The 25,626-nt window shown below is 37.9% G+C and overlaps 1 protein-coding gene across 1 annotated transcript in view; it reads left to right on the top strand.

Moving 5' to 3' along the window:
* Positions 1-25,626, top strand: part of LOC131166362 (uncharacterized) — a 50,631-nt gene that overhangs the window by 7,840 nt on the left and 17,165 nt on the right. Inside the window, exons 3-7 of the mRNA XM_058124844.1 lie at positions 9,600-9,696; positions 10,409-10,528; positions 10,624-10,702; positions 11,559-11,645; positions 12,158-12,220. Of these exons, the coding sequence (XP_057980827.1) occupies positions 9,641-9,696; positions 10,409-10,528; positions 10,624-10,702; positions 11,559-11,645; positions 12,158-12,220 (405 nt within the window). The 5' untranslated portion in view covers positions 9,600-9,640. The remainder of the gene's footprint in view (positions 1-9,599; positions 9,697-10,408; positions 10,529-10,623; positions 10,703-11,558; positions 11,646-12,157; positions 12,221-25,626) is intronic.

Below are 25,626 nucleotides of genomic sequence, written 5' to 3'. Positions count from 1 at the left end.
CCCTAATCATTCTTTGAAGGGGATCTTTTACACACTTAAGCAATCAAGCTCCCTCTCTCTCTCCCTCTTACTTTGGAATCTCCACTAGTTTAGAGAATCCCTTTAACCATTAGAACACCTTCACCTGCCACCATCCACTGAGCTTCTTGGGAATTACCTAGTTCTTCTCTATGGGCCTTCTCCAAAACATCCATTACTTTTGTGCAACAAAACTCTCCTCCCCTCTCAAGAACCTCCTTCACATTTTCGATGACTTTGGGAGACCTTGATTGTGCAAGGTTATGGCTAAGAGAAAGGTAGGCTCTCAACCACAACCTTCCCATACTCAGCCTACGTAAGATACTAAAGATAATGTAGATTTCAACTATCATTTTCTTGAGTGTGAAGAATCCTGCACTATGCTACCTATATGATTTAGATGATAGAGATGTTTCACCGAATGAAAGTCTAAATTTGGGAGTAGCATAGTCCTTGGGATAAGGCTTGGAGTAATCCAATCCACATATGGAAGATTGAAATTTCAAATCTTCCTTAATGATGTAAGGGGTAAAGTCATAATGGGGGTTGAAGGAACATAAGTTGAAGTTCAAAGGAGCATGTAAAGTGGTTCCCCATGCTGAATTTGTGGAAGAGGTGCAGTGGATGTGGGAGGTGTATTAGGAGCTGTGCCCTCCTTATGGTGGTGTTCGAGAGATTATTGTCGGGTTCAAGGTAAAAGGACTTTTTTGGGTTGGTGGTGTCTCATTATCACACGCCCCCTCCCCCGTGCATGTGTGCACAAAAAAAAAAAGGAAAAAAGAAAAAAAACCAACTAAGAGGAGCAATAGTGTCTTTGTTTCTACTTGGTGGCAATTGGTAGGAGGGTTCATGATAGTCCTTTGAGGTTGTGCAACCGAGATAGATGTGGGAATCATCTGATGGTAAGTCGTAATCATTGCTTGATTAAGAATTATATTGTTCTCCTGAAGAGTATAAAACACGTTCTCTTGGGAGGATTGAAACATTTGCAGTATTTGAGCCATGTAAGCAGCAAAGTCTCTGGATTCTTCGCACTTGACAGGATGACCGCAGAAGTCCACCTTATTCTTAGTGTCTTGAATGTTTTGGGTATTGGAATTCTACCTTTCTTTTAGCCACAATCCTTCACAGTAATTAAAATAATTTTTATTTTTATTATAATATTTATAATTTATATTACTTTGTACTTTTATTATTTTAATCATATTTTTTTTTTTTTGTAATTTGTTATTTGATTTAGGGACAAATATGAGCATTTGTTTGATTAGTTTTTAATTTGTTTTAGTTTAGAAATATTAATCAAATAGGTTGCTGGTTTTCAGTTTTTAGTCTCAATTTTTTGTTTTTGGCTTCTATTTTCATAATTTTGACAGTTATAACAAACAGCACCTTAGTCTCTTGGCTGCAAATTATGCTAGTGATAACAAACTCCCTTTTTTTTCTTGTAAGTATCCCTATGTTCCATGATGCTAACCTAACCCTAATTTCCTGTATAGCCTAACCCTAGTTTTTTGTACTAATTTTTAAACCATATCTTGTCTAGAAAAACCTGGCCTAGCCCACCCTTGTCTAATATTTGCTCCTCTTTGGTCGTATAAGTGCAATGCATCGGTCAGTGAACATTTGGTAAGGATTCATACCACAAGGATTTGACTAGTTTTTATGTTGGCTGTCAACTACTTAATGCTACCATCTTCCTTTATTCGGGCTTGGGACCGGTTGTATGTATCGAAAATGTGACACAGGCGGAGCCGTGGAGTATATCATCTAATGAGTGACAAAGAATAAAAAGGTTAGCCTTGCATTGAAAATTAGACACGAAGTTTTATGCATATATTAAAAACAACATGTTAGCCAATTGTTTGAGAAAAATGATGTTGTTAAAAAGCCTAAGTTTGAATTGAAATTATACTATTCTAGGAATTAGAAAAACAAAAAATCACAAGTTGTTTTGGATTTCATAGAAAAATGTATGATATCTTTTGAGAAGTTTGTTGTGGCACTCAACTCCCTATTTAGCCCGTGTCTACTTCAAAAAAGACAAAACACCCAACTTAGAGCTTGACCTAACAACCACACACATGTATCATATAGATTAAGCGAGGGAGAAGATCTCATCAACCGAGTATTGTGCGTTGGAGCCTAGAGCCTTACTGCACTCACAACCTTAGAACAAGATAGAAAGAGATTTGAGTGATAGATTTGACTTGGGGGTAAGTGGTAGTTGAAGTAGCAATTTTGGCAGTGACTCTGTGGTGGTAGTGGTGGTAGGGATAGAAGATCAGAACTGATCATGGAAGAAAAAAGGAGAGAGAGAAATTGCAAGACTTTCAAGTTGAGGTATCAGTCTCTCTCGACAGCCTAATTGTCCTTTTTGCATGAGAATAGCAGCCGGGGTGGAGTTGACAGGCCAATCATCTCAACTGAGGAGCTTGACAAAGAAGAAAATCTGATTGAGACGACTTAAATGTGAGTCTAGTGGGGACTACCATACGGCCAAACCGATGAATGGGTAGACTAGCAAGCAGGTAGTGTTGATTTTCCAGCATACGGGCAACTTGGTGCTGCCATAAATCTTTGGTGGACCATTGCAATGTTGTTGCAAGAGAGAGAGAGCATGTTTAGTTAAAACTATTAAATATTGAGATATGTATGGTACATGATAATGATATTTGGGATTTGGTACCACTTCCTTTTGATAAGTTTGTTGGTGGTTGTCACTGGGTGTACAATGTGAAAGTCAACCATGATGGTTCTGTGGCTTGTTTGAAGGCCCACCTTGTTGCGAAGGGATATGCTCAAGTGTACGATTTGAATTATTCTGACACTCTCTCTAGTCACTAGACTTGCCTCAGTACATTTGTTCATCTCCTTAGCCTCTACTTGTCATTAGCCTCTGCATTAGTTAGATGTGAAGAATGCTTTTCTACATGTTGATCCTTAGGAGGAGGTCTATATGGAGCAACCACTTGGGTTTGTTGCTCAAGGGGAGTCAAGTTCAATGTGTCGGCTCAAGAAATTATTATGTGGTTCAAAATAGTCTCCTAGAGCATGGTTTGGTAGATTTAGTGCTATAGAACTTGAGTTTGGTAGATCACTCTGTATTTTATCATCATACTCCATCCGACATGGTTTCACTTATTGTGTATGTGGATGATATTGTGATTATTGGAGATGATGATAAGGCAACTAGGATCTAAAAATTTTCCTATAGACAAAATTTGAGACCAAGGACTTGGGATCATTGAAGTACTTCTTGGGTGTAGAACATGGTTTTAAATTGCGGTTGTGGGTAACGTCGTGTAACAGTTGTGCGTGTCGCGGGACATAGGAGACGCGGGTGTTACGTAATGTGAAGTGGGCGTAGCGGTTGTGAATTTTTTTCACGCATGCACAACCATGCCAAAATTGAAGAATAAGCATGAAATCCATTATATATGATTTTTAGTGAATTTTGATTGCTTTTATTCAACCTACAAATGCTTTTTAATAGGCATTATGATTTTTATATTAATTTTAGTGCGTTGTTTACAAAAAAAAGTCATTTTTTTTTAGTTTGCACTACTTTAATGGGTAAAAAAGTAGAAATGTAATCAAAATAAGAATCAATTAATTAGAGACATAAAATTACTAAAAATGAGTCGATACTCAGCATACACACATGAATTTGAAAAATGATTGGTATCAATAGTTGAATACATGAATATAATATTACAAATTTACAATATAAAATGTTCTATAATTAGCTAATTACAGAACAATATAACATAAATGATGGATTAAATTTAAGACTTTAAGTTGCTAACTATTAAGGATTAAGTTATTAACTTATAACTTAATTATATAAATTTTGGTTGATTTATACATATATAATACAATTATTTATATTACAATTTAACAAAATGAATATAGAATTGTAGATCTTACAATTTAATTAATTAAAAGGTATTGTACATGAGTCACTTGACTAATTGTGTAGAAATTAGAATATATTATAAATTGTAGATCTAATTTTAAATTATTAATTGTCAAGGTATTTAAAAAAATAAATATATAGATTTATAATTTGCAGAAATTTTTATATTAATTAATAATTTTTTACTTATATAATTAACTGCCTACTTTGTTAGTTGTTACACATAAAATAAAATATGAAAATCAGAAGATGTAATTAGTAATTAGTAATTTATTAATTACAAACTAAGTGCAGCCTTACAGTCTAAATCTAATATTAAATAGTAAATATGTAGATCTATAGATTCTATACTTTATAATATACTAATTTGTTATACTAATTAATAAATTTTACTTATATAATTAATTATTTACAATTTTACATATATAAAATAAAATAAAAGTAATTAAGTAATAAGTATAAACTTAAAAGTATAAAATAAAATAAATGAGTAATTTAGAAGGCTACTAGCAGTGTAGCACTGTAGAGTGCTGGAGTAGCCTTGGCTGCTTCAAATTAAAAGAAATAGTTAAAAAAAGAAGAAGGAAGACTGGAGTGTGGAAGAACACATATCCGAGTCCCAACAGTGGCCAAACCTACCTAATGCAGTGAGTTTCAGCTGCAAGCCTCCAAATCCTTAAATTTCTTTTTGATTTCTCGATTTCCTTGTAGAGTCTACTCTAAACTTTCCCAAATAACAGCAATTTTTTTTGAGAAATTGTGAAAATCTCCACAGATTGAAGAGCCGAGTCAGCCGACCTACAGAGCACAGCTTCAAGCAACAAATCGAAGCTGATTTTGGGGGTTTCGAAGCTTCAGATCAGTAGATCTAAGGTGGACGAAGGAGACGAGAGGGGAAGAAGCGGCAACACGCGTAGAGAACCACAAAATATGAAGCAGATTCGAGGAGATAAGGTGTCGGCACTCGTAACACGGTGTAATGGCCATTACAAACCGTAACGTTAGTGTAACGGCCGTTACAGATCGTAACATTAGTGTAACATCGTTACGGGCCATTACGGTTGTGAATTTTTTGCTCACTGCATTAGTGGTCTGTAACGGTATCGGAGGCCTCATTTTTTGTTACGTAATTGCCGTTATGCTACGTAACAGCCGTTATTTAATACCATGGTATAGAAGTATCAAGATCTCATATAGGAACCTTGTACACAGTGAAAGTATGTTCTTGATCTTTTAGATAAAACTGGGTTGTTAGGATCCAAACCTATTGATACTCCTATGGATCCTAACAGTAAGTTAGTGCAATATATGGGTTTGTGCCAAATATGGTTGATACACCTGGGACTCTGGGAGAGACCTCTTATATCAAAATTGGGTTCACACTTATATTCGAGGATACACAAATGTAGATTGGGTTGGGTCACCTTTCGACAGAAGATCCACAATCAGATACTATATGTTGGTGGTAATTTGGTTTATTGGAAGAGTAAGAAACAATTTATGGTGGCTAGGTCGAGTGTTGACTCAGAGTATAGGGCTATAGTTCACACAATCTATATGTGAACTTGTTTGGTTGAAGAACATGTTGAAAAAATTAGGTATTCCACAAACTAAGTCTAAGGAGTTGATGTGTGATAGTCTAGCTACTATTCATATTGCCTCTAGAAGCTATTTATCTTTTAATAAGATTAATAGAAAAGTTTAGGGAAAAGAAGAGGGACTTGCATATGATATTTATTGACCTTAAGAAAGCATATGATAGGATACCTAGGGAAGTTCTATGGTGGGTTTTAGAAAAAAAAGGTGTATGTTGTAGGGATACCGATGTTATTAAGGATATGTACGATGGAGTAATAACTAGTGTAAGGACTATAGATAGAGAAACTAGAGAATTTCCAATTATCATAGGTGTACATCAAGGATCTGCTTTGAGCCCTTATCTTTTTGCTTTAGTGATGGACCAATTGACTAGGAGTATTCAAAAGGAGGTTCCATAGTGTATGTTGTTTGCAGATGATATTGTATTAATTGACGAAATTAGGGACGGAGTAGAGGCTGAGTTAGAATTATGGAGGGAAGCTTTGGAATCTAGAGGCTTTAGGATAAGTAGAAATAAAACAGAACATATGAAATGTAGTTTTAGTAATGATAGAAGGAATATTGGAGACAAAGTTAAACTTGATGATGAAGAAATAAATAACACTTGTAGATTTCGATACCTTGGATCTATTATGCAAGATGAAGGAGAAATTGAAGATGATGTAATGCATAGAGTTAAAGCAGGTTGGGTAAAATGGAGAAGTGCTTCAAGTGTGCTATGTGATCGTAGAATACCCTTAAAATTGAAAGGGAAGTTTTATAGGATAGCTATAAGACCAGCTATGCTATATGAATCGAAATGTTGGGCGACGAAGAAACATAATATCCAAAAAGTAAAAGTTGTCGAGATGAGAATGCTTAGATAGATGAGTGGTATAACATTGAAAGATAAATTAAGGAATGAACATATTTGTGGTAAGTTAGGTGTAGCTCCTATAGAAGATAAGTAAGGGACGACTGAGATGGTATGGATACTTGCAACGTAGGCCACATAGTGCACCTGTGAGGAAGAGTGACTTAGTTATTGTGGGGGGTAGTAAAAGGGGTAGGGGTAGACCTAAAATAACTTGGGAGGAGATAGTATAGTGAGTAAGGATTTAATATCCTTGAATCTATCAAAAGAAATGGTCCATGATCGCATAAATTGGCGGAAAGGATTCATATAGTTGACCCCACTTAGTGGGACTAAGGCTTGGTTTTGTTGGTTTTGTTGTATTTATATTGCCTCCAACCTAGTCTTCCGTGAGCGGACAAAGCACATTAAAGTTGATTGCTGCTTTGTTTCGGAGAAACTTGTGCACAAGCTCATTACAACCACTCATGTCAAGATTGATTTGCAACTGATTGGTTTATTCACTAAAGCCTTGGGAGGTACTCGTGTAAAATTCATTTGTAACAAGCTAGGAGCATATGATATATATGCTCCAGCTTGAGGGGGAATGTTAATGGATATTTCGATTATTTGGCATTATTAGTATGTGCTAGAATTTTGTTAGTAAATGTGTTAGTAAGGGTATTATGGTTGTTGGAATGTACTCAACAGATATTGTAAATAGAGGGAGAGACCTATCATTAAGGTTAGGTCTTCCATTTTACCCAATTATTTAATAATAAATTTAACATAAGTGAATTAATTCCATCAGGGGAAGGAATTAAGGGGAATTGCTAACAAACATTTTAGGATGTAGACCGGTTCCTCCTCTTTTTGTATTTAGGGCTTCCCCTTGAAGCTAAGTTTAAGGAGAAATGTTTTCTGGTCTTTTAGATACGGAGAGACAAACTCTTATTTAGAGTGCATCATCTAACTTGCTTGGTCTACTTTATGACCCTTTTTCTTGCTAGCTAATTTGGGGGCTGAGAGTACGGAAGATGCATAAAAGAGGTCTTAAACAGCCATGGGGGAAAAGAGTTCAAATACCACTAGGTAAAGTGCCAATAGTGAAACAATCATTAAATTTAGGAGCTTGAGTATCAATTCCATCGCCCTTTTTAACAAGGCTCTTCTTGGGAAGTGGATTGGCATTTTATGATTGAGAAGGAACATCTTTGGAGAAAAGTTGTTGTTGCTAATTGCTGAGCATGAGCTAGAGTGGAATGGGTGGGTCTTTGAGAAGATAGGGACTGTTACGAATTGAGATTTTGGAAATGGATTAGAAAGTGTTGGGAAGATTTTAACAACACGTAGAGTTTGTGGCGGGCAATATGAAATCGGTATGTTTTTCCCTTTTCTTTTGGACATGATAAATGGTGTGGGGATACTCCTTTGAAGATGTAACTTCTAGATCTGTACAGGCTAGTTAGGTGAAGAAATGCTTTTGTAAAGTTAATATGTAATATCTGTGAGCAATGAGATGGTGTGGAATGTGAAATCTGAAAGACTATCATGGGCTCTAGACTCCTATTGATTTAGGTAAGGAAGATGTGGTCAGATGCGAAGGTTGTCAAAAGTGGGATATTTCAAAGTGGATTCACACTTCATATTAAAACAATGATGGTTGTGGTGAAAGTGTAGGGAAAGGGAAGTGGCAGTGGAGGTGGAGGTGGAGGTGGAGGCAGCAGGACGAGTGGTGGTGGTGATGGCAATAGTTGTGAGTTGTGATGATGAGGGCAATGCTAGGTGGTGAGTGATGGTTGATGACTCAATGATAAGTTGTGGTAGTGGCAATGGTTAAGGTGGTGGCATGTAGTGGTTGTGGTAGCGGCAGTGGTGGCGGCAGATGCACAGAGGGCGGGGATGGTGGTGTGTGGAATAGGCTTTGATAAAGAAACTTGGGAAATTTGGAAAATATTATTAGGATTTCTAAAGTCTAGCATAAATAGGAAATTGTCTAGCATAAATTGGAAACTTAGTTTTCTAGTTTTCATTTAGAAAAAGATTATATTTGAACATGAAATTTTATTATTCACGTATTCACCGAGCTTTTTTTCCCCAAATTTTTCATAAAACTGAAACAATGTTGTGTTACCGAAATACCCTTGATTTCCCTTGAAGACATTTGGAAACATGGAAACCATTTCAAGGTTACGTTTTTTTGTTTGCCTGGGAAGCAGCTCGTGAGAAATGTTTTACTTTAAATGATATCTGCAAGAAAAGGAAAATTTTGGTGAGCATATGTTTTCTCTGTAGAAGGTGAGACTGAAACTGTAAATTCTCCTCCTCCATTATAAATGGTCAAGGGAGTTGGGGGGTGTGGCTGTTCCAACATTTGGTCTTTTGTGGGCGATGGCAGGTTCAACTTTGAGTGAGTGTCTGGATTAGGCAAATAGGCAAAGAAGAGAAAGAATGTTATGCTCATCCCTGTCACTCCTTTTGTGGGCTGTGAGGAGGGAACCGAGGGAAAGAAGCTGAAGAGCATGTTGAGGGAGAAGAATTCTCCATTTTGAGACTTAAAATAGGTAGCTAAAGATTTGACACTTGGTGTTCTGGGTTTTTAATGCAGATTTAAATCCCATGTTTAATTTAGTTAAATTTCTTAACCATCAACATTTTCTGTACATGGGTTAGCACCACGCCCCCCTGGGGCTTTTAATGATTCTTTTTGCTCTTTGTTTATTAAAAAGTTGATATTTTTGGTATAATGATCGTGGTTAGGCCCATCATGTGGTTGCTTCATTGCCACTAGAATCACATATATGTTACTGTGGTTGAGAGCTTATGCTACTTACCTAACATTTGGATGCCATTTATTCCTACAGAACAAATCTTCTCTGATATGTTGCTCCTTTTTTTTAATTTAGTTTTTTTTTTTCTACTTGTTTGCTTTGATCGGTTACATTGATGGTCTTTTGGTTCCATTACTCTATTCAAGAAAGTTCCTAAATCCTTTTTTTCTTTGTTGATATATGTATTATGGTATGTTTGCTGGTAATTTCCTTAACAAAATTCCTTGCCTCTGATTCTCTCTCCTAGTCTCATTTTCCGGATGATTTATAATTCTTTTTCATTTGTATTGGCATCCCCTATCAAATTTATAGATTTGGTTGCTTTTCCTGAACTTTTCTTTTCGGTGTTCTCAACTTGCATGTATGGCTATACTGTTTGATAATGTTTGAATATATCTGCCAGGACTAGAAAAAAGGGTGGGTGTGGTGTCGTTGCTGTATCAGATGGGGGAGCCATCATTTTTTGATCAAATGATCAGTCATCTCCGTGCAAGCTGCAAGTATGAGCAATATATTTCTTTTCAGATTTTTCCTTTTACCACACTCTTGTCATACAGTTATGACCTATGGCAAAAGATTTTTGCTATCATTGCCAGTCTCACTGTTTATACCCGCAGTCCTTGATGAAATGCTGCTCTGCATTTCTATGTTTCAGACAGGGGTCTGGAGCTATAATTCATTAGATTCCGTGTCTTCTTTATTTTGTTCTAGGTTAGATTGAGGCAGTGTTGAGCATCTATTCTCACATTTGCATTTTTTTTTTTCTCTTGGAACATTGAATGCTTTGGGCTTACGCCCTTTTTTTGTCACTTTGTCAAAATTCTGTTTGTTCATGCTGACCTTTGGTTTGTTACAGCCCAAATTATAATTTGTTTTAGGGGATTTTAGAGTCTGAATATTTATCTAAAAAAGACTAATGGTTTTTCTTTTCCCAGAGAGTTTGAACTCAAAGGAAGTGCCATATTTTGTGCTCCCCGCCCTTTCACATTTTCCTTCCATTTTCTATGAAGTGTCATAGTGGGATGCATCTTTTTCTTAAATATGGTTGTTCTTATGTGGGTTCTTACTTCTTACAGTGTCTTACAGTACTCTCTCTGATATATATATATATATATATATATATATATATTTATGTTTGTTGCAATAAGACATGCTCTCTCTCTCTCTCTCTCTCTCTCTCTCTCTCTCTATAATTGTATTTGGAAATTCTAGATACTATACTGGCTATCCAAAGGGTCTTGACCCGTCACGAGTGATTCATTTTACCTCAGAGCGTGAGTTTGTCCACCTTCTTCATGAAGGCCACCCTGTGGTTGTTGCATTTACCATCAGGTGACTTGAAATTTTTTATTTTATTTATTGTTATTATTGCCTTAATCTTTATCTGATTCATTTCCTTTGCCTATGTACTCAAATGGGTACTGCAGGGGTAACTACACAAAACATCTTGATAGAGTACTGGAGGAAGCTGCTGCTGAATTTTATCCACAGGTCAAATTTATGCGAGTAAGCCACTTCTTCTGAATGCATTATGGCTCACATATTAGGAAAACATTTTACACTCTAAGGGGGTGTTTGACAAAATTAAGCATAAAGTATTGACTGTTGAATCCAATTCTGAATCTATAAACCAAAATTAGAACTAAAGTGAACTCCTAAATACTGAAAAGTGCAAGTCATCTGGCATAAATCTGAATATGAATATCTTTTTTTTGGTTTTTACTATTTTAACCCTTAAATATTTTCGTGAGAACTTAAAAAATAAAAATCTTAAAAACAGAAAATTATTTAATTATATATAAAAAAAAAAATGTATGTGTTTTTTCATGCATAAATAAAAAAACAAACAAATTGTATATATTGCACAAAAAGAAATTATTTAATATGAATATCTTTTTTTACTATTTCAACCAATAAATATTTTCATGAGAGCTTAAAAAAACCCTAAAACATAAAATTATTAATTACAAATAAAAGACTAATGTACGTATTTTTTCATGTATAAATAAAAAAAATACATCCTATATATTGCATAAAAAGAAAGAAAAAAATCTGACTGAATCAGTGAGGGAGTTGTCTTTGGTGGAAAGAAGAAAAGATGAGAGGGGTAAATGGATCAAATTAAGAAATAAGATGGTGTTAATCGAATCAGTAAGGGGAGGAATGCTGGTTTGATCGGAGGGCTCTCAGCACTTATTCAGAGGTTAAACAAACAATAGTGGTTCACCTAATATTAGACTGTCAAGAGAATAACATCTATTTAGAGGTCATTAAGTTCAAACAAACACCTCCTAATTTTCTTGAACCTAAGTATACTTAATTTCTGTTAAATGATTTTTGTTCCTGTGGTGGTTCTGTTCAGGTTGAGTGTCCGAAGTATCCTGGTTTCTGCTTAACACGGCAGAGGAAGGAATATCCATTTATTGAAATATTCCACAGTCCAGAACAAGTAAGTCTTAACTTTTATTTACTTTGACAAGTTTGGAACAAAGAAATTTTTCTTTACTTCATTATGGTCTTGTTTCACTATATTATGTTATTAACCAACTGCATGAAACTGATCATAAGGTTTCATTTGGTTCCAAATGGTGGTGGCATTGTTCTGTAAATATTGGAGGCAGTTTCATCATTCATGCAATGCTGGAATCTAATCTTGTTAGAAATTGAAGCTAGCTCTTTTATTTAATGAAAAAAAATAAAAATGAACAGCTACTTAATACAAATTGCCTTTTTCTATTGAGGATGGGCTTGTGCCTATGAAAAGCACATTAAATTCTTCCATTTCCATGGCATGGCAAAGTATAATCTCAATGTCTTTGTAAATTATGTATTTTTGCTGTTCCATTCAATGCCCATTGAGCATTAACCTTTTCTTTTCACTTCCTCTTTCAGTGTCAAGTCTAAACTTCTTTGATTGTGCATTGAAGGTCCCATTCAATTATCTGAATTTTTCTTTTGCAGGCGGCAAACCAAGGAAAAGGTGCTGATCCAAATGTCACAAAGTATTCCGTGAAAGTATTGCCTGTAAGTCTTGCTTCTTGTTTGTAATTTAATTATGTCAGGGTGGATTCTTTAACAGTTAAAAGGTTCCTGCTGTTGTTTCACTTTGTCAATTTGCTGCATCTGTGTTTGCACTTCTGAATCACATCATAATATATCTTCAACCTTATTTTTTTATTATGTTTAATTGCAGTGTGCTGTTTCACGTGAACAGTGGTATTCTGGACATTTAAGTAGAGCTGTTTGTGGCCAGTCTAGGCTATAATTATATTTGAAATTTTCTTGTGAAATTACAAAGGTTTTCTAGCTAGTTGCTGTTCTTTTAGCATCTGTTTACATATGAAGATTACAAAACTGACTTCCTAAAGCTAAGCATCCGATGAAAATTTTTTAAAAAGAACATCATAACATTTCAACATGTTTTGGGCTTTTGACGTTCATAATTCTATGGAATAAAGTGTACTGTGGTGAACGGAACATTAGTTTCCAGCATATGTACCCCGAGAGTGTGTTACTATTTCATTTCCTTACCCTTCTCCAAGAGCTAAAATATCAGCCCCAGAGATTGAATGCGAATGTACTGCATTTTGTCTAACTCTGTACAAATCTAAATTTAAGTTCCAAAAAATAAGAAGTAAAATGCATATTAACTCTTTCGTTGGATGAGGTAACAATTTATTACTGTTTTACCTTTAAATAAAATTCATCCTCCTTAATGCTAAGCAATTCCACGAATAAACTTGAAAGAAGAAAAGATTGGGAAAAAATATTTCTTTCATAATTTTGTTCTTCCGAACAATCTAATATATAATACAATAACCTATTCTAATCAAGGAAACAATTTCCTATTGAATAATATCAAATCCCCCATAATTACCCACTTTCCTAATTTGTATTTTTTTTGCAAAGATATACAGGGTTGACGTTTTAACACTGTTGGGCTTTTGTGGAGCCTAGTTGTGTCTTAATTTGGATGACGACCCGACTTCTGTTTAATTAGAGATTTCTATCCTAAGGTTTAGTCCATGGAGCGAAGGCTTGGGCCGCGGCACAAGCCGTACTTGTGGGGGTTCCGGGGGCAACGCCCTCGAGGAAAATTTCTGGAGCCCATTCGGAACGGAACCCTAGGCGCAACATATAAAAAGGGTGCTTTCGGGTGATTAGGGTTTTTTGTGTGGTTGTATCTGCGAGAGAGAGCGAGAGCGAGAGAATTGTATCGCCGCACTCTCTATGCTTTCTTCCTGATAATATTGAAATCCCTGCAACTCCGTGGACGTAGGCAAAATTGCCGAACCACGTAAATATTGTCTTGTGCGTGTGATTGAATTTTTTTTTTCTTTGGCGTTATTCTTTCTCTATTTGTTTCTCACAGGTTTCGGGAATTTGTTCATATATTCCTAACAACTGGTATCAGAGCTTAGGGTTAGGTTCGAGTGGGAGCAATGGCAGAGGAAGTAGGAAGGGCGTCTGGAATAGAAAAGTTTGATGGCACAGACTTTGGATTCTGGAGGATGCAGATAGAGGATTATCTCTATGGGAAGAAGTTACATCTACCGCTTCTAGGAGAAAAACCTGCTACTATGAAGGACGAGGAATGGACTCTCCTTGACAGACAGGTACTGGGAGTTATAAGATTAACTCTGTCCAGGTCTATTGCACACAACGTCGTGAAGGAGAAAACTACAGCAGATTTGATGAAAGCTCTATCTGGTATGTATGAAAAACCATCAGCAAATAACAAGGTACATTTGATGAAGAAATTATTTAATTTAAAGATGACAGAAAACGCATCTGTAGCACAACATCTGAATGAGTTCAATACTATCACAAATCAATTATCGTCGGTAGAAATTGATTTTGATGATGAGATTCGTGCACTGATCGTTTTGGCTTCGTTGCCAAGCAGTTGGGAGGCAATGAGGATGGCAGTAAGCAATTCTACTGGAAAGGAAAAACTGAAGTATAATGATATACGGGATTTAATTCTGGCTGAGGAGATTCGCAGAAGAGATGCAGGCGAAACCTCAGGATCCGGCTCTGCCCTAAATCTTGAGACCAGAGGCAGAGGTAATGACCGAAATTCAGATCGGGGTAGATCAAAATCCAGAAACTATAATCGAAACAGAAGTAAGTCCAGACCTGGCCAAAAGGGACAATGCTGGAACTGCGGGAAAACAGGTCACTTTAGGAGACAATGCAAAAGTCTTAAGAAGAAGAGTGAGGATGATTCCGCTAATGCTGTAATAGAAGAGGTACAGGATGCACTACTTCTTGCAGTAGACAGTCCACTTGATGATTGAGTTTTGGACTTAGGAGCTTCATTTCATACTACTTCACACCATGAAATCATACAGAATTATGTAGCAGCAGATTTTGGTAAGGTATATTTGGCTGATGGTACAGCCTTGGATGTTGTGGGTATGGGAAACGTCCGGATGTCATTGCCAAATGGGTCTGTTTGGTTACTAGAGAAGGTACGACATATTCCTGACCTGAGAAGGAATTTGATTTCTGTCGGACAGCTTGATGATGAAGGGCATGTGATGTTGTTTGCTGGTGGCACTTGGAAGGTTACAAAGGGAGCCAGAGTATTGGCTAGTGGAAAGAAATCTGGTACTTTATACATGACGTCAAGTCCAAGAGATACAATTGCAGTTGCTGAAGCAAATACTGATACAAGCTTATGGCACCGCAGACTTGGTCACATGAGTGAGAAGGGGATGAAGATGCTGCTGTCAAGAGGGAAACTGCCGGAATTGAAGTCTGTTGATTTTGAATTGTGTGAAAGCTGCATCTTAGGAAAACAGAAAAGGGTGAGTTTCTTGAAAAGTGGCAGAACACCGAAGGCTGAAAAATTGGAGTTAGTGCACACAGATTTATGGGGTCCTTCTCCTGTTGCATCCCTTGGGGGTTCAAGGTACTACGTTACTTTCATTGATGACTCAACCAGAAAGGTATGGGTTTATTTTCTGAGAAATAAATATGATGTATTTGAAACTTTTAAGAAGTGGAAGGCTATGGTTGAGACTGAGACAGGTTTGAAAGTAAAGTGTTTGAGGTCGGACAACGGAGGAGAGTACATAGATGGAGGGTTCAGAGAGTATTGTACTGCACATGGAATCAAAATGGAAAAGACCATTCCTGGGACACCACAACAGAATGGTGTGGCTGAGCGCATGAACAGAACTCTCAACGAGCGTGCTAGGAGTATAAGGCTACATGCTGGATTACCAAAAATTTTTTGGGCTGATGCTGTCAGTACTGCAGCTTATCTGATAAACCGAGGACCTTCAGTTCCCATGGAGTTTAGACTTCCTGAAGAGGTTTGGAGCGATAAAGAGGTAAATTTTTCTTTCTTAAAAGTTTTTGGTTGTGTTTCTTATGTTTATGTTGATTCTGATGCTCGTAGTAAACTTGATGCAAAGTCCAAAATATGCTATTTCATTGGCTATGGTGATGAGAAATTTGGCTATCGGTTTTGGGATGAACAAAACAGGAAAATCATCAGAAGTAGAAATGTGATATTTAACGAACAGGTTATGTACAAGGACAGGTCAACTGTAGTGTCAGATGTCACAGCGATAGATCAGAAAAATTCTAAGTTTATTAACTTAGATGAGTTGACGGAAAATACTGTCCAGAAAAGGGGTGAAGATAATAGGGAGAATGTAGAATCGCAGGAAATTCAAATTACACCTGTAGCTGCGGTCCGTAGATCTTCCAGGGCCACTAGACCTCCACAGCGTTATTCACCTGCTTTAAATTATCTTCTGCTAACTGATGGTGGTGAGCCAGAGTGTTATGACGAAGCTTTGCAGGACAAGAGTTCAAGCAAGTGGGAGTTAGCCATGAGGGATGAGATGGACTCCTTGTTGGGGAATCAGACATGGGAACTAACTGAATTGCCAGTAGGGAAGAAGGCTCTGCACAACAAGTGGGTATACAGAATAAAGAACGAACATGATGGTAGCAAGCGCTACAAAGCCAGATTAGTTGTCAAAGGGTTTCAGCAAAAGGAAGGCATTGACTTTACATAAATATTTTCTCCAGTTGTGAAGATATCAACAATTAGACTGGTACTGGGAATGGTGGCTGCAGAAAATCTACATCTTGAGCAGTTAGATGTGAAAACGGCATTCCTTCACGGTGACTTGGAGGAAGACATCTACATGATTCAGCCAGAAGGGTTCATTGTCCAGGGACAAGAGAATTTAGTCTGCAAACTGAAAAAGAGCTTGTATGGTCTAAAACAAGCTCCAAGACAGTGGTATAAGAAGTTTGATAGCTTTATGCATAAAATTGAGTTCAAGAGATGTGAAGCTGATCACTGTTGTTATGTTAAGTTCTTTGACAATTCTTATATCATTTTACTGCTATATGTAGATGATATGCTTATTGCAGGGTCTAGCATTGAGGAGATTAATAATCTGAAGAAGCAATTGTCAGAACAGTTTGCAATGAAGGATTTGGGAGCTGCAAAGCAAATCCTTGGAATGAGAATTATTAGAGACAAGGCTACTGGTACATTGAAGCTTTCACAGTCAGAGTATGTGAAGAAAATTCTCAGCAGATTCAACATGAATGAATCTAAACCAGTGAGCACACCCTTGGGGAGTCATTTCAAACTAAGCAAAGAACAGTCACCGAAGACAGAAGAAGAAAAGGACCATATGAGCAAGGTGCCCTATGCTTCAGCTATTGGCAGCTTGATGTATGCTATGGTGTGTACAAGGCCAGACATTGCACATGCAGTGGGAGTTGTGAGCAGATTCATAAGTAGGCCAGGAAAGCAGCATTGGGAGGCAGTAAAGTGGATTCTGAGATATTTGAGGAGTTCATCAGATACATGTCTTTGCTTCACTAGTGCAAGTTTGAAACTGCAGGGTTATGTAGACGCTGATTTTGCTAGTGATAATGATAGTAGAAAGAGTACTACTGGATTTGTATTTACTTTGGGTGGTACAGCTATATCTTGGGCTTCTAATTTGCAAAAGATTGTTACTTTGTCTACTACAGAAGCTGAGTATGTTGCAGCAACTGAAGCTGGAAAGGAGATGATTTGGCTACATGGTTTCTTAGAGGAACTGTAAGAAGCAGAAGATGGGCATTCTACACAGTGACAATCAGAGTGCAATTTTTCTTGCCAAAAATTCGGCTTTTCATTCAAAGTCGAAACACATACAAACAAAATACCACTTTATCCGTTACCTTGTTGAAGATAAGTTGGTAATACTTGAAAAGATATGTGGATCTAAGAACCCAGCAGACATGTTGACTAAGGGTGTTACTATTGAGAAACTGAAGCTGTGTGCAGCTTCAGTTGGTCTTCTAGCTTAAGGAGAGGAGGTTGAGTTGCAAGGATGAGGGATTGTTTTTCAGGAGGATTGCAGTTAATATTGGTGATTGAACTAGTCTCCAAGTGGGAGATTTGTTGGGCTTTTGTGGAGCCTAGTTGTGTCTTAATTTGGATGACGACCCGACTTCTGTTTAATTAGAGATTTCTATCCTAAGGTTTAGTCCATGGAGCGAAGGCTTGGGCCGCGGCACAAGCCGTACTTGTGGGGGGTCCGGGGGCAACGCCCCCGAGGAAATTTTCTGGAGCCCATGCGGAACGGAACCCTAGGCGCAACATATAAAAAGGGTGCTTTCGGGTGATTAGGGTTTTTTGTGTGGTTGTATCCGCGAGAGAGAGCGAGAGCGAGAGAATTGTATCGCCGCACTCTCTATGCTTTCTTCCTGATAATATTGAAATCCCTGCAACTCCGTGGACGTAGGCAAAATTGCCGAACCACGTAAATATTGTTTTGTGCGTGTGATTGAATTTTTTTTTTCTTTGGCGTTATTCTTTCTCTATTTGTTTCTCACAGGTTTCGGGAATTTGTTCATATATTCCTAACAAACACTCCCCCTCAAGTTGGATCATAAATATTAATCATCTCCAACTTGCTAATAAGATCATCAAAACTTTGTCGTCCCAAGTCTTTAGTGAGGATATTTGCAGTTTGTTCCTTGGTTGGTACATAAGTCATACATATAATTCCTTCTTCAATTTTTTCTTTGATGAAGTGTTTGTCTATCTCCATATGTTTAGTCCTGTCATGTTGGACTGGATTAAGAGAGATGCTAATAGTTGCCTTATTGTTACTGTAGAGTTTGATAGGAAGGTTCACTAGTACTCATAATTCCTCCAATAGTTTTCGTAACCCCAATCCTTCACAAATCCCTTGAGCGACTGTCCTGAATTCAGCTTTAACTACTACGAGCCACCACATTCTGTTTTTTGCTTCTCCAAGTCACGAGATTTTCCCAGACGAATGTACAATATCCTGTGGTGGACCTTCTATCTTCCACTGATCATGCCCAATCTGCATCTATAAAGATCTCTATTCCTTGTTTTCACATTTCTTAAAGAAGAGTCCTCTTCCTGGGGATCCCTTGAGATATCTAAGGATCTTGTATACGGCATCGAAGTGAACTTCCTTTGGTGAGTGCATGTGTTGACTTACTACACTAACTGCAAATGCAATATTTGGTCTAGTATGTGATAGGTAGATCAGTTTGCCAACCAATCTCTGATACCTCTCCTTTTCTACTGGTTTTCCACAATCTTCAACCCTCTTTACAGTTTTTATCGGGGTTTCGCTGGGTTTGCACCCTAACATGCCAGTTTCAACTAGTAGGTTAGTAACATACTTTCGTTGAGAAACACTAATCCCCTTTTTTGTTCTTGCCACTTCCATGCCCAAGAAATACCGCATCTGTCCAAAGTCTTTAACTTCAAATTCAGTAGCCAGAACCTTCTTCAATCTCTCCATTTCTACAGTATCATCACCAGTAAGAATTATATCATCAACATACACTATTAAATTGTTTTCTTACCTCCTTCAGACTGTTGGAAGAATAGTGTATGGTTTGATTGCCCTTGTCGATACCTTTGATTCTTTAGTACCTTTGCGAATTTGTCGAACCACGCTCTCGGAGATTGTTTGAGGCCATATAACGATTTCTTTAATTTACACTCTGTTTTCTTCACCTGTTCTATTGAATCCTGGTGGTATAGTCATGTAAACTTCCTTTTCTAATTCTCCATTTAAGAAAGCATTTTTAATATCAAGTTGTTGTAGTGACCAATCTGAATTGGCTGCCAGGGACAAGAGAACCCGAACTGTATTTAAGTTTGCCACTGGTGCAAATGTCTCAGTATAGTCAATGCCGTAGGTTTGTGTAAAACCTTTTGTAACAAGTCTGGCTTTATATCTTTCAACTGTTCCATAAGATTTACATTTCACTGTGAAAACCCATTTACAACCTACTGACTTCTTCCCTTTCGGTAGATCTGTCAACTTCCAAGTTCCATTTTTTTCCAGGGCTCGCATTTCTTCCAAGATTGCCTCTCTCCATTCTGGTATTTCTAGAGCTTCCTGAATGTTTTTTGGTACTTTCATCCTGTCCAGATTAGAGACAAATGCACGATATCTTGTAGATAAGCTTTTATACGACATGTACTTCGACCAAGGATATTGAGTACATGACCTGGTTTGTTTTCTGATTGCAATAGGTAGATTGATATTACCAAGTGCAGAATTATCAGAGGAAGACTCAATTACCAGATCATGATTGTTCGGAGCCATCACCGGGTCCAACGCTCTTGGTGCCTCAGGTATGAGATTCTCCTTCTCCTTTGTTTTCGGCTTTCTTGAGTAAACCAGTATGTCTGCGTTGTTTTGTTCTCCTGCATCTCCCCCTGAGGGTAAGTGTTTAGTTGTGTTTGGCAAATCGGGAAGTATTGTAATGGAAGACTCAATAGACTCAAAAGATGGGTCAGGGAATGAAGTAACTGGAGTAACCGTGGATTCAATAGTAAACGGATCAAAGAACCGATCTTCACTCCTCCATTTCTCCCCCTGAAGAGAGGGCTTTGAGAAATAAGGAGTGGTTTCAAAAAAGGTGACATCAAGACTGACAAACAGTCGTTTTGAGACCGGGTCATAGTATTTGTAGCCTTTTTGGGTAGGTGAATAACCAATGAAAACACATTTAATGGCACGAGGATCCAATTTATCACGATGGTGTGCATGGATATGAACAAATGCAGTACAGCCAAAAATTTTCAGTGGGAGACTGGAAGGGAGTCGAGAGGTAGGAAAGTTTTCGTGAAATTTCTGCAGAGGAGTGTCAAATGAGAGTGCTCGACTTGGCATTCGATTAATGAGATGTGTGGCTGTTAAGATGGCATCGCCCCAAAAATAATGTTTCATGTGGGTAGTAAACATTAAAGTCCGGGCTACTTCAAGTATATGTCTATTTTTTTGTTCAGCAACCCCATTTTGTTGAGGGGTATCCACACAAGAACTTTGATGAATAATCCCATGATCTTGAAGATAAGTTCCCAGGATGGTATTGAAATATTCCGTACCATTATCAGTACGTAGGATTTGAATATGAGTCTGATACTGTGTATGAATCATGATATGAAAATTGATAAAAATGGATCGAACTTCAGTTTTGTCTTTCAGTAAGTAGACCCAACCAAGACGAGTATGGTCATCGATAAAGGTCACAAACCATTTTGTATTGGTGCGATTTAGGGAACGTGTGGGATCCCATACATCACTGTGAAACATAGCAAATGGGCGAGATGGTTTGTATGTGAATGATGGAAAAGAAGTACGACGATGTTTAGCAAGCTCACACACTTCACATTGAAACTCAGAAGCCATTTTATTTGAACAAAGAGAAGGAAACAAACGTTTTAAATATTGAAAATTGGGATGACCCATCCATGAATGCCATAACAAAAGTTCACTATTTTTAGAAGTAGATGCAGAATCACAAATTGCAGTATTACATAGTTCACTCAAACTTGCCTCCTCAAAGTAGTAGAGTCCCTCGTACGCTTTAGCAGTGCCAATCGTCTTCCCCGATGATAGGTCCTGAAAAACACAATGGGAGGAAACAAATTTAGCGGAACAATTCGAGTCTTTTGTTAACTGACTGATAAATAACAGATTGCAGGATAACTTGGGAACATGTAAGACTGATTGTAAAGTTAAGGAATCAAATATGCGAATACTTCCTTTTCCAGCAACTGATGAGAGAGATCCATCTGCAATTTTTACCTTCAAATTCCCGGCATATGGGGAGTAGGATGAAAAATATTGATACGACCCAGTCATATGATCGGATGCACCCGAATCAATTATCCAAGGGCATTTGTAACAAGATGTGGTTTTTCAAGTTGACAAATGATTACCTCCTCGATGAGCCAGAGAACTAGAAGAGGACTGACCCGATGTTTGCATTGATGAAAACATCTTATATAACTGATCCAACTGTTCAGGACTGAAGACACTGTCGGATGGGGTATCATTGTTCTCTCCTTGTGGTCTTTCAGTTGATCCGCCAGTGTTGGCCTGGTACCCACGATTTTTGTGATATTTCCTCGGTCTCCAGTCTACTGGTTTTCCATGAATCTCCCAGCAGGTATTTTTTGAATGACCTGTTTTTCGACAATGTTCACACCATAATTTTCGTCTTTGTGGTCGTTGACTAGGTCCTCCTGGGCCTTTTAATGCAAGGGCTGAGGCATCCGGCCCAACGTGCAGCCCATCTAATTTTTGGGCGGATCCATGTACAGCCGGGTCCAGCCCAGCGAATTCATTTTGGGGCTGCAATATTACCCATCTTCTGTTCTCCTCTCGCCTGACCTTTGCGAAAACTTCTCGGGTTGAAGGGAGAGGTTGCCAGCCAAGGATCCGTCCCCTCACGTCGTCGAGCTCTCGATTCAGGCCGGCAAGAAACTCGAAGACCCTCTCATTTTCGAGCCTCCTTCGGTATCGTGTGCCATCGCCGGAGCACTCCCACTCTTCGTTGATGCTCAGATCGAGCTCCTGCCAGAGATGACTCATCTCCATGAAATACTTGGTAACCCCTCTCTCGCCTTGCCTCATCTGCCACAATTGGGTCTTGATGTCGAAGATTTGAGAGTAACTTTCGCCATCGGAGTACGTCTCACATACGGCTTCCCATACCTCCTTCGCCGTCGGCAAAAACAAATAAATTTTTCCAATTGCTGGTTGCATTGAATTGACGAGCCAAGCTGTGACCATGGAATTTTCAGACCTCCATCTTTGCAAGGCTACAGCGTCGGAAGGATCTAGTTTCCTTCGCTCACCGGTAAGGTAACCAAGCTTTCCTTTTCCCTCAATCACCAGTTTCATGGACTGAGCCCATTCACGGAAATTTTTTCCGTTTAATTTTTCCAATGAGAGTGGAAAGACTGTATTATCATTCGTACTGCCACTGGACGTAACCTCTAAATCGCCGGTGATGTTTGCAGAGGAGGTAGCGTCTCTGCTATCAGCCATTGTTTAGCTGGGTTTCAGAAACCCTAGCTCTGATACCATGAGAGAAGAAAAGATTGGGAAAAAAAATGTTTCTTTCATAATTTTGTTCTTCTGAACAATCCAACATATAATACAATAACCTATTCTAATCAAGGAAACAATTTCCTATTGAATAATATCAAATCCCCCATAATTACCCACTTTCCTAATTTGTATTTTATTTACAAAGATATACTGGGTTGACATTTTAACAAAACTTTAATAAGTCGCCCAGCGAAAAAGAACTTTTATAAGTCAAGCACATAGTAGTCAAAAGGCACAAATGGTACTTGGAACCAAGACGCGAGGCAAAGGCTCATGAAGGTGAGGCGTACAATTATTAAAATTGTGTACAATGCATATTTGGTGGGTAATTTATATATGAACACCTCAATAGTAATATTAGAAATTAAAATGCCCAAAATATTCAATACCAAAATTGGAAATTTAATGAAATTGCCAACTCGAAGGCCCAAAAGCATCAACATGGTTCAACATCAAAAGAAAAGAGTACAATAAAAGAAGTAGCTAAATTCAGTAAAAAAATGTTATATATTAGTTATAAACTTGCATTAAATTACATAATTAATTACATATAATATTATAAGAAGCAGTAGGCGGCAGAAGAACTGAAGAAGAAGTGAAAAAGATGATGAAGAAGAAGAACTGAAAAAGAAGCAGATGAACTGAAGAAGCAGAAGAAGTGAAAAAGACGACGAAGAAGAAGAAGAACTGAAAAAGAAATAGTAGGAGAACTGAAGAAGCAGATGAACTGAAGAAGAAGCAGAAGAACTAAAGAAGAAGAAGAAGACGACTTACTAGTTCGAACTTTGAAGAAGATGAACCGACGACTCATGAAGGCTCGAACCTCAAAGACGAAGGGCTCCTGTTGGTTTGAAGGCTTGAAGACCAACTCATAAAGTCCCTGTTGGTTGAAAGGCTCGAAGACAAACCAACAAAGGGCTCCTGTTGGTGTCGTGTTACTTCGAAGGGTCAAAAGAAGAAGGTTTTGGCTGGTTTCGTGTTGGTTCGAAGGGTTGAAGATGAATCCTACTGGTTCAAGTCGAAGGCGCATGACAATTCACATGACAATTTTCTTTTAATTTTCTTGATAAAAAAATTTGTGTATGCAATGATTTAATTCACAAAATAAATTCTGAATATTGAAATATTGTATTGTGGCCAAAGACATCAACTTTAAACAAGGAATCTGGTTCTTCGATCATAATAGTTGAGAAGTAAAATTACAAGCTAAAAACTGGCTAGACAAACATGTTACGCTCACACATATGGGTGTCATATTTGGTCAAAGCTAAAAAAGGATGGGCCGTTCAAAATCGTGTTCACTAAATTTAGGCTGATTATTTAGTTAATTGGTTTGAGTTTTGTTGGAGATGTGGCTCATATTCAGAGCGGATCACATGTACTAGAGAGAGCTACGTGAAGCAAGGGACAATTGCATGAGAAGAAGTTTCAGGCAATACGCAGGATGACCTTGACTTCGCACAAAACCGTTGACGATTTCTATCGGTGCTGTTCACGTATTTTGAATTTAGGGGCTTGTAGATTGGGCTTATCTAGGGGTTTTACCTTCAGGGGATCTCTATAGATATAATTTAGTTTTACTACAACTCTTTTGTAGGCATTAGATTGTTATATAAACAATATTGTAACCCAAATTGTAAGCTTTGACATTGATCATAGTGAAATTCCAAGCACTGCTCCCGTGGATGTAGGTTATTGCCGAACCACATAAATCTTGTGTGTTCTAGATGTGTTTTTGCTTCTTCTTCTTATTATTTGATTGCTTCTTTAGTATATTTCATCATTGAGTGTTTGCATTGGTTCGTTCGTGATTGGTTGTGTGCTTTCGCTGCATGTGTTCAAGTTGAACGGGAACTGGAATTCTAGTTGAACTAGAATTCAAAACTTGAACTAGAATTCAACTTGAACGGGGAACTAGAATCGATCAACAAGCGGTATCAGAGCTATTGGTTTTACAATGGCTAGGGTCTCTTCGATTAAGTTCAATGTGAATAGGTTCGACAGAACTGGTAATTTCAGGCTTTGGCAACGAAGGGTGAAAGATCTACTAATGCAACAAGGGATGGTGAAGGCGTTATACAAAAAGAAGTCGGATGACATGAATGACATAAATTGGAAGGATCTTGAAGCAAAGGCGGTTTCTATGATTAGGTTATGTTTGGCTGATGACGTGTTGATGTGAAGCTCGAGGAGAAGGACAAAGCGTTGATACTACTGAATTCCCTGCCTACAACACCTACATACGAGAATCTGGTTACGACACTGACTTGGGGGAAAGAAACCCTGGAGTTGGAGGACATCACGAGTGCATTGCTGGGGTTGCATCAAAGGAAGAAGAGCAGTGATGAGGGTTCACATGGTGAAGGGCTCGTGGCGAAGGGTAATCAGGATCATGGGAGAGGCAAATCCTAAAGTGGACCGAGTGGTAATAAAACTCAGTCCAGGAGGAAGAAGGATGTTTGCTATTTTAAGTGCGGGAAATTAGGGCACATAAAACTGGTATGTTCGGAGTGGGAGAAGGGAAAGGCAAAAGCTCAGGGGGGTTCTTCAAAATCTATGAATGTAGTTGTAGAAGGGGACTCGAGGAGTAGTGATTGTGAGTTGCTTACTATTTCATCAGGTTTAGAATGCCTCACGGGGTCTTGGATCCTAGACTCAGGATGTTCTTTTCACATGACACCTGTGACGCCCTGATTTTCGTACAATTTTTTTTCTTAATAATAAATAAATAATTACACGTCATCCATAACATTCACAAATCGGTAACGTCAACAATCCTACTATCATTCGTACGACCCAACCCACATTGGGTACCGGGTAAAAAGTCATTTTATTTATAAAACCTAATAGCAGAAAACAATGTATTTATATCATTCAGAATACAATATTCAGAGTATCTACATACACACATATACATCATTATCACAAACTCAAAAACTACTTAACTCTAGGGGAAATTACACATCCCCTAATCCAAAAACTTACCTTGTGTGTCAGGGT

The sequence above is a fragment of the Malania oleifera genome, chromosome 10, assembly GCF_029873635.1.
Source record: "Malania oleifera isolate guangnan ecotype guangnan chromosome 10, ASM2987363v1, whole genome shotgun sequence".
NCBI lineage: Eukaryota > Viridiplantae > Streptophyta > Magnoliopsida > Santalales > Ximeniaceae > Malania > Malania oleifera.
This window is presented reverse-complemented; position numbering and strand designations above follow the sequence as displayed.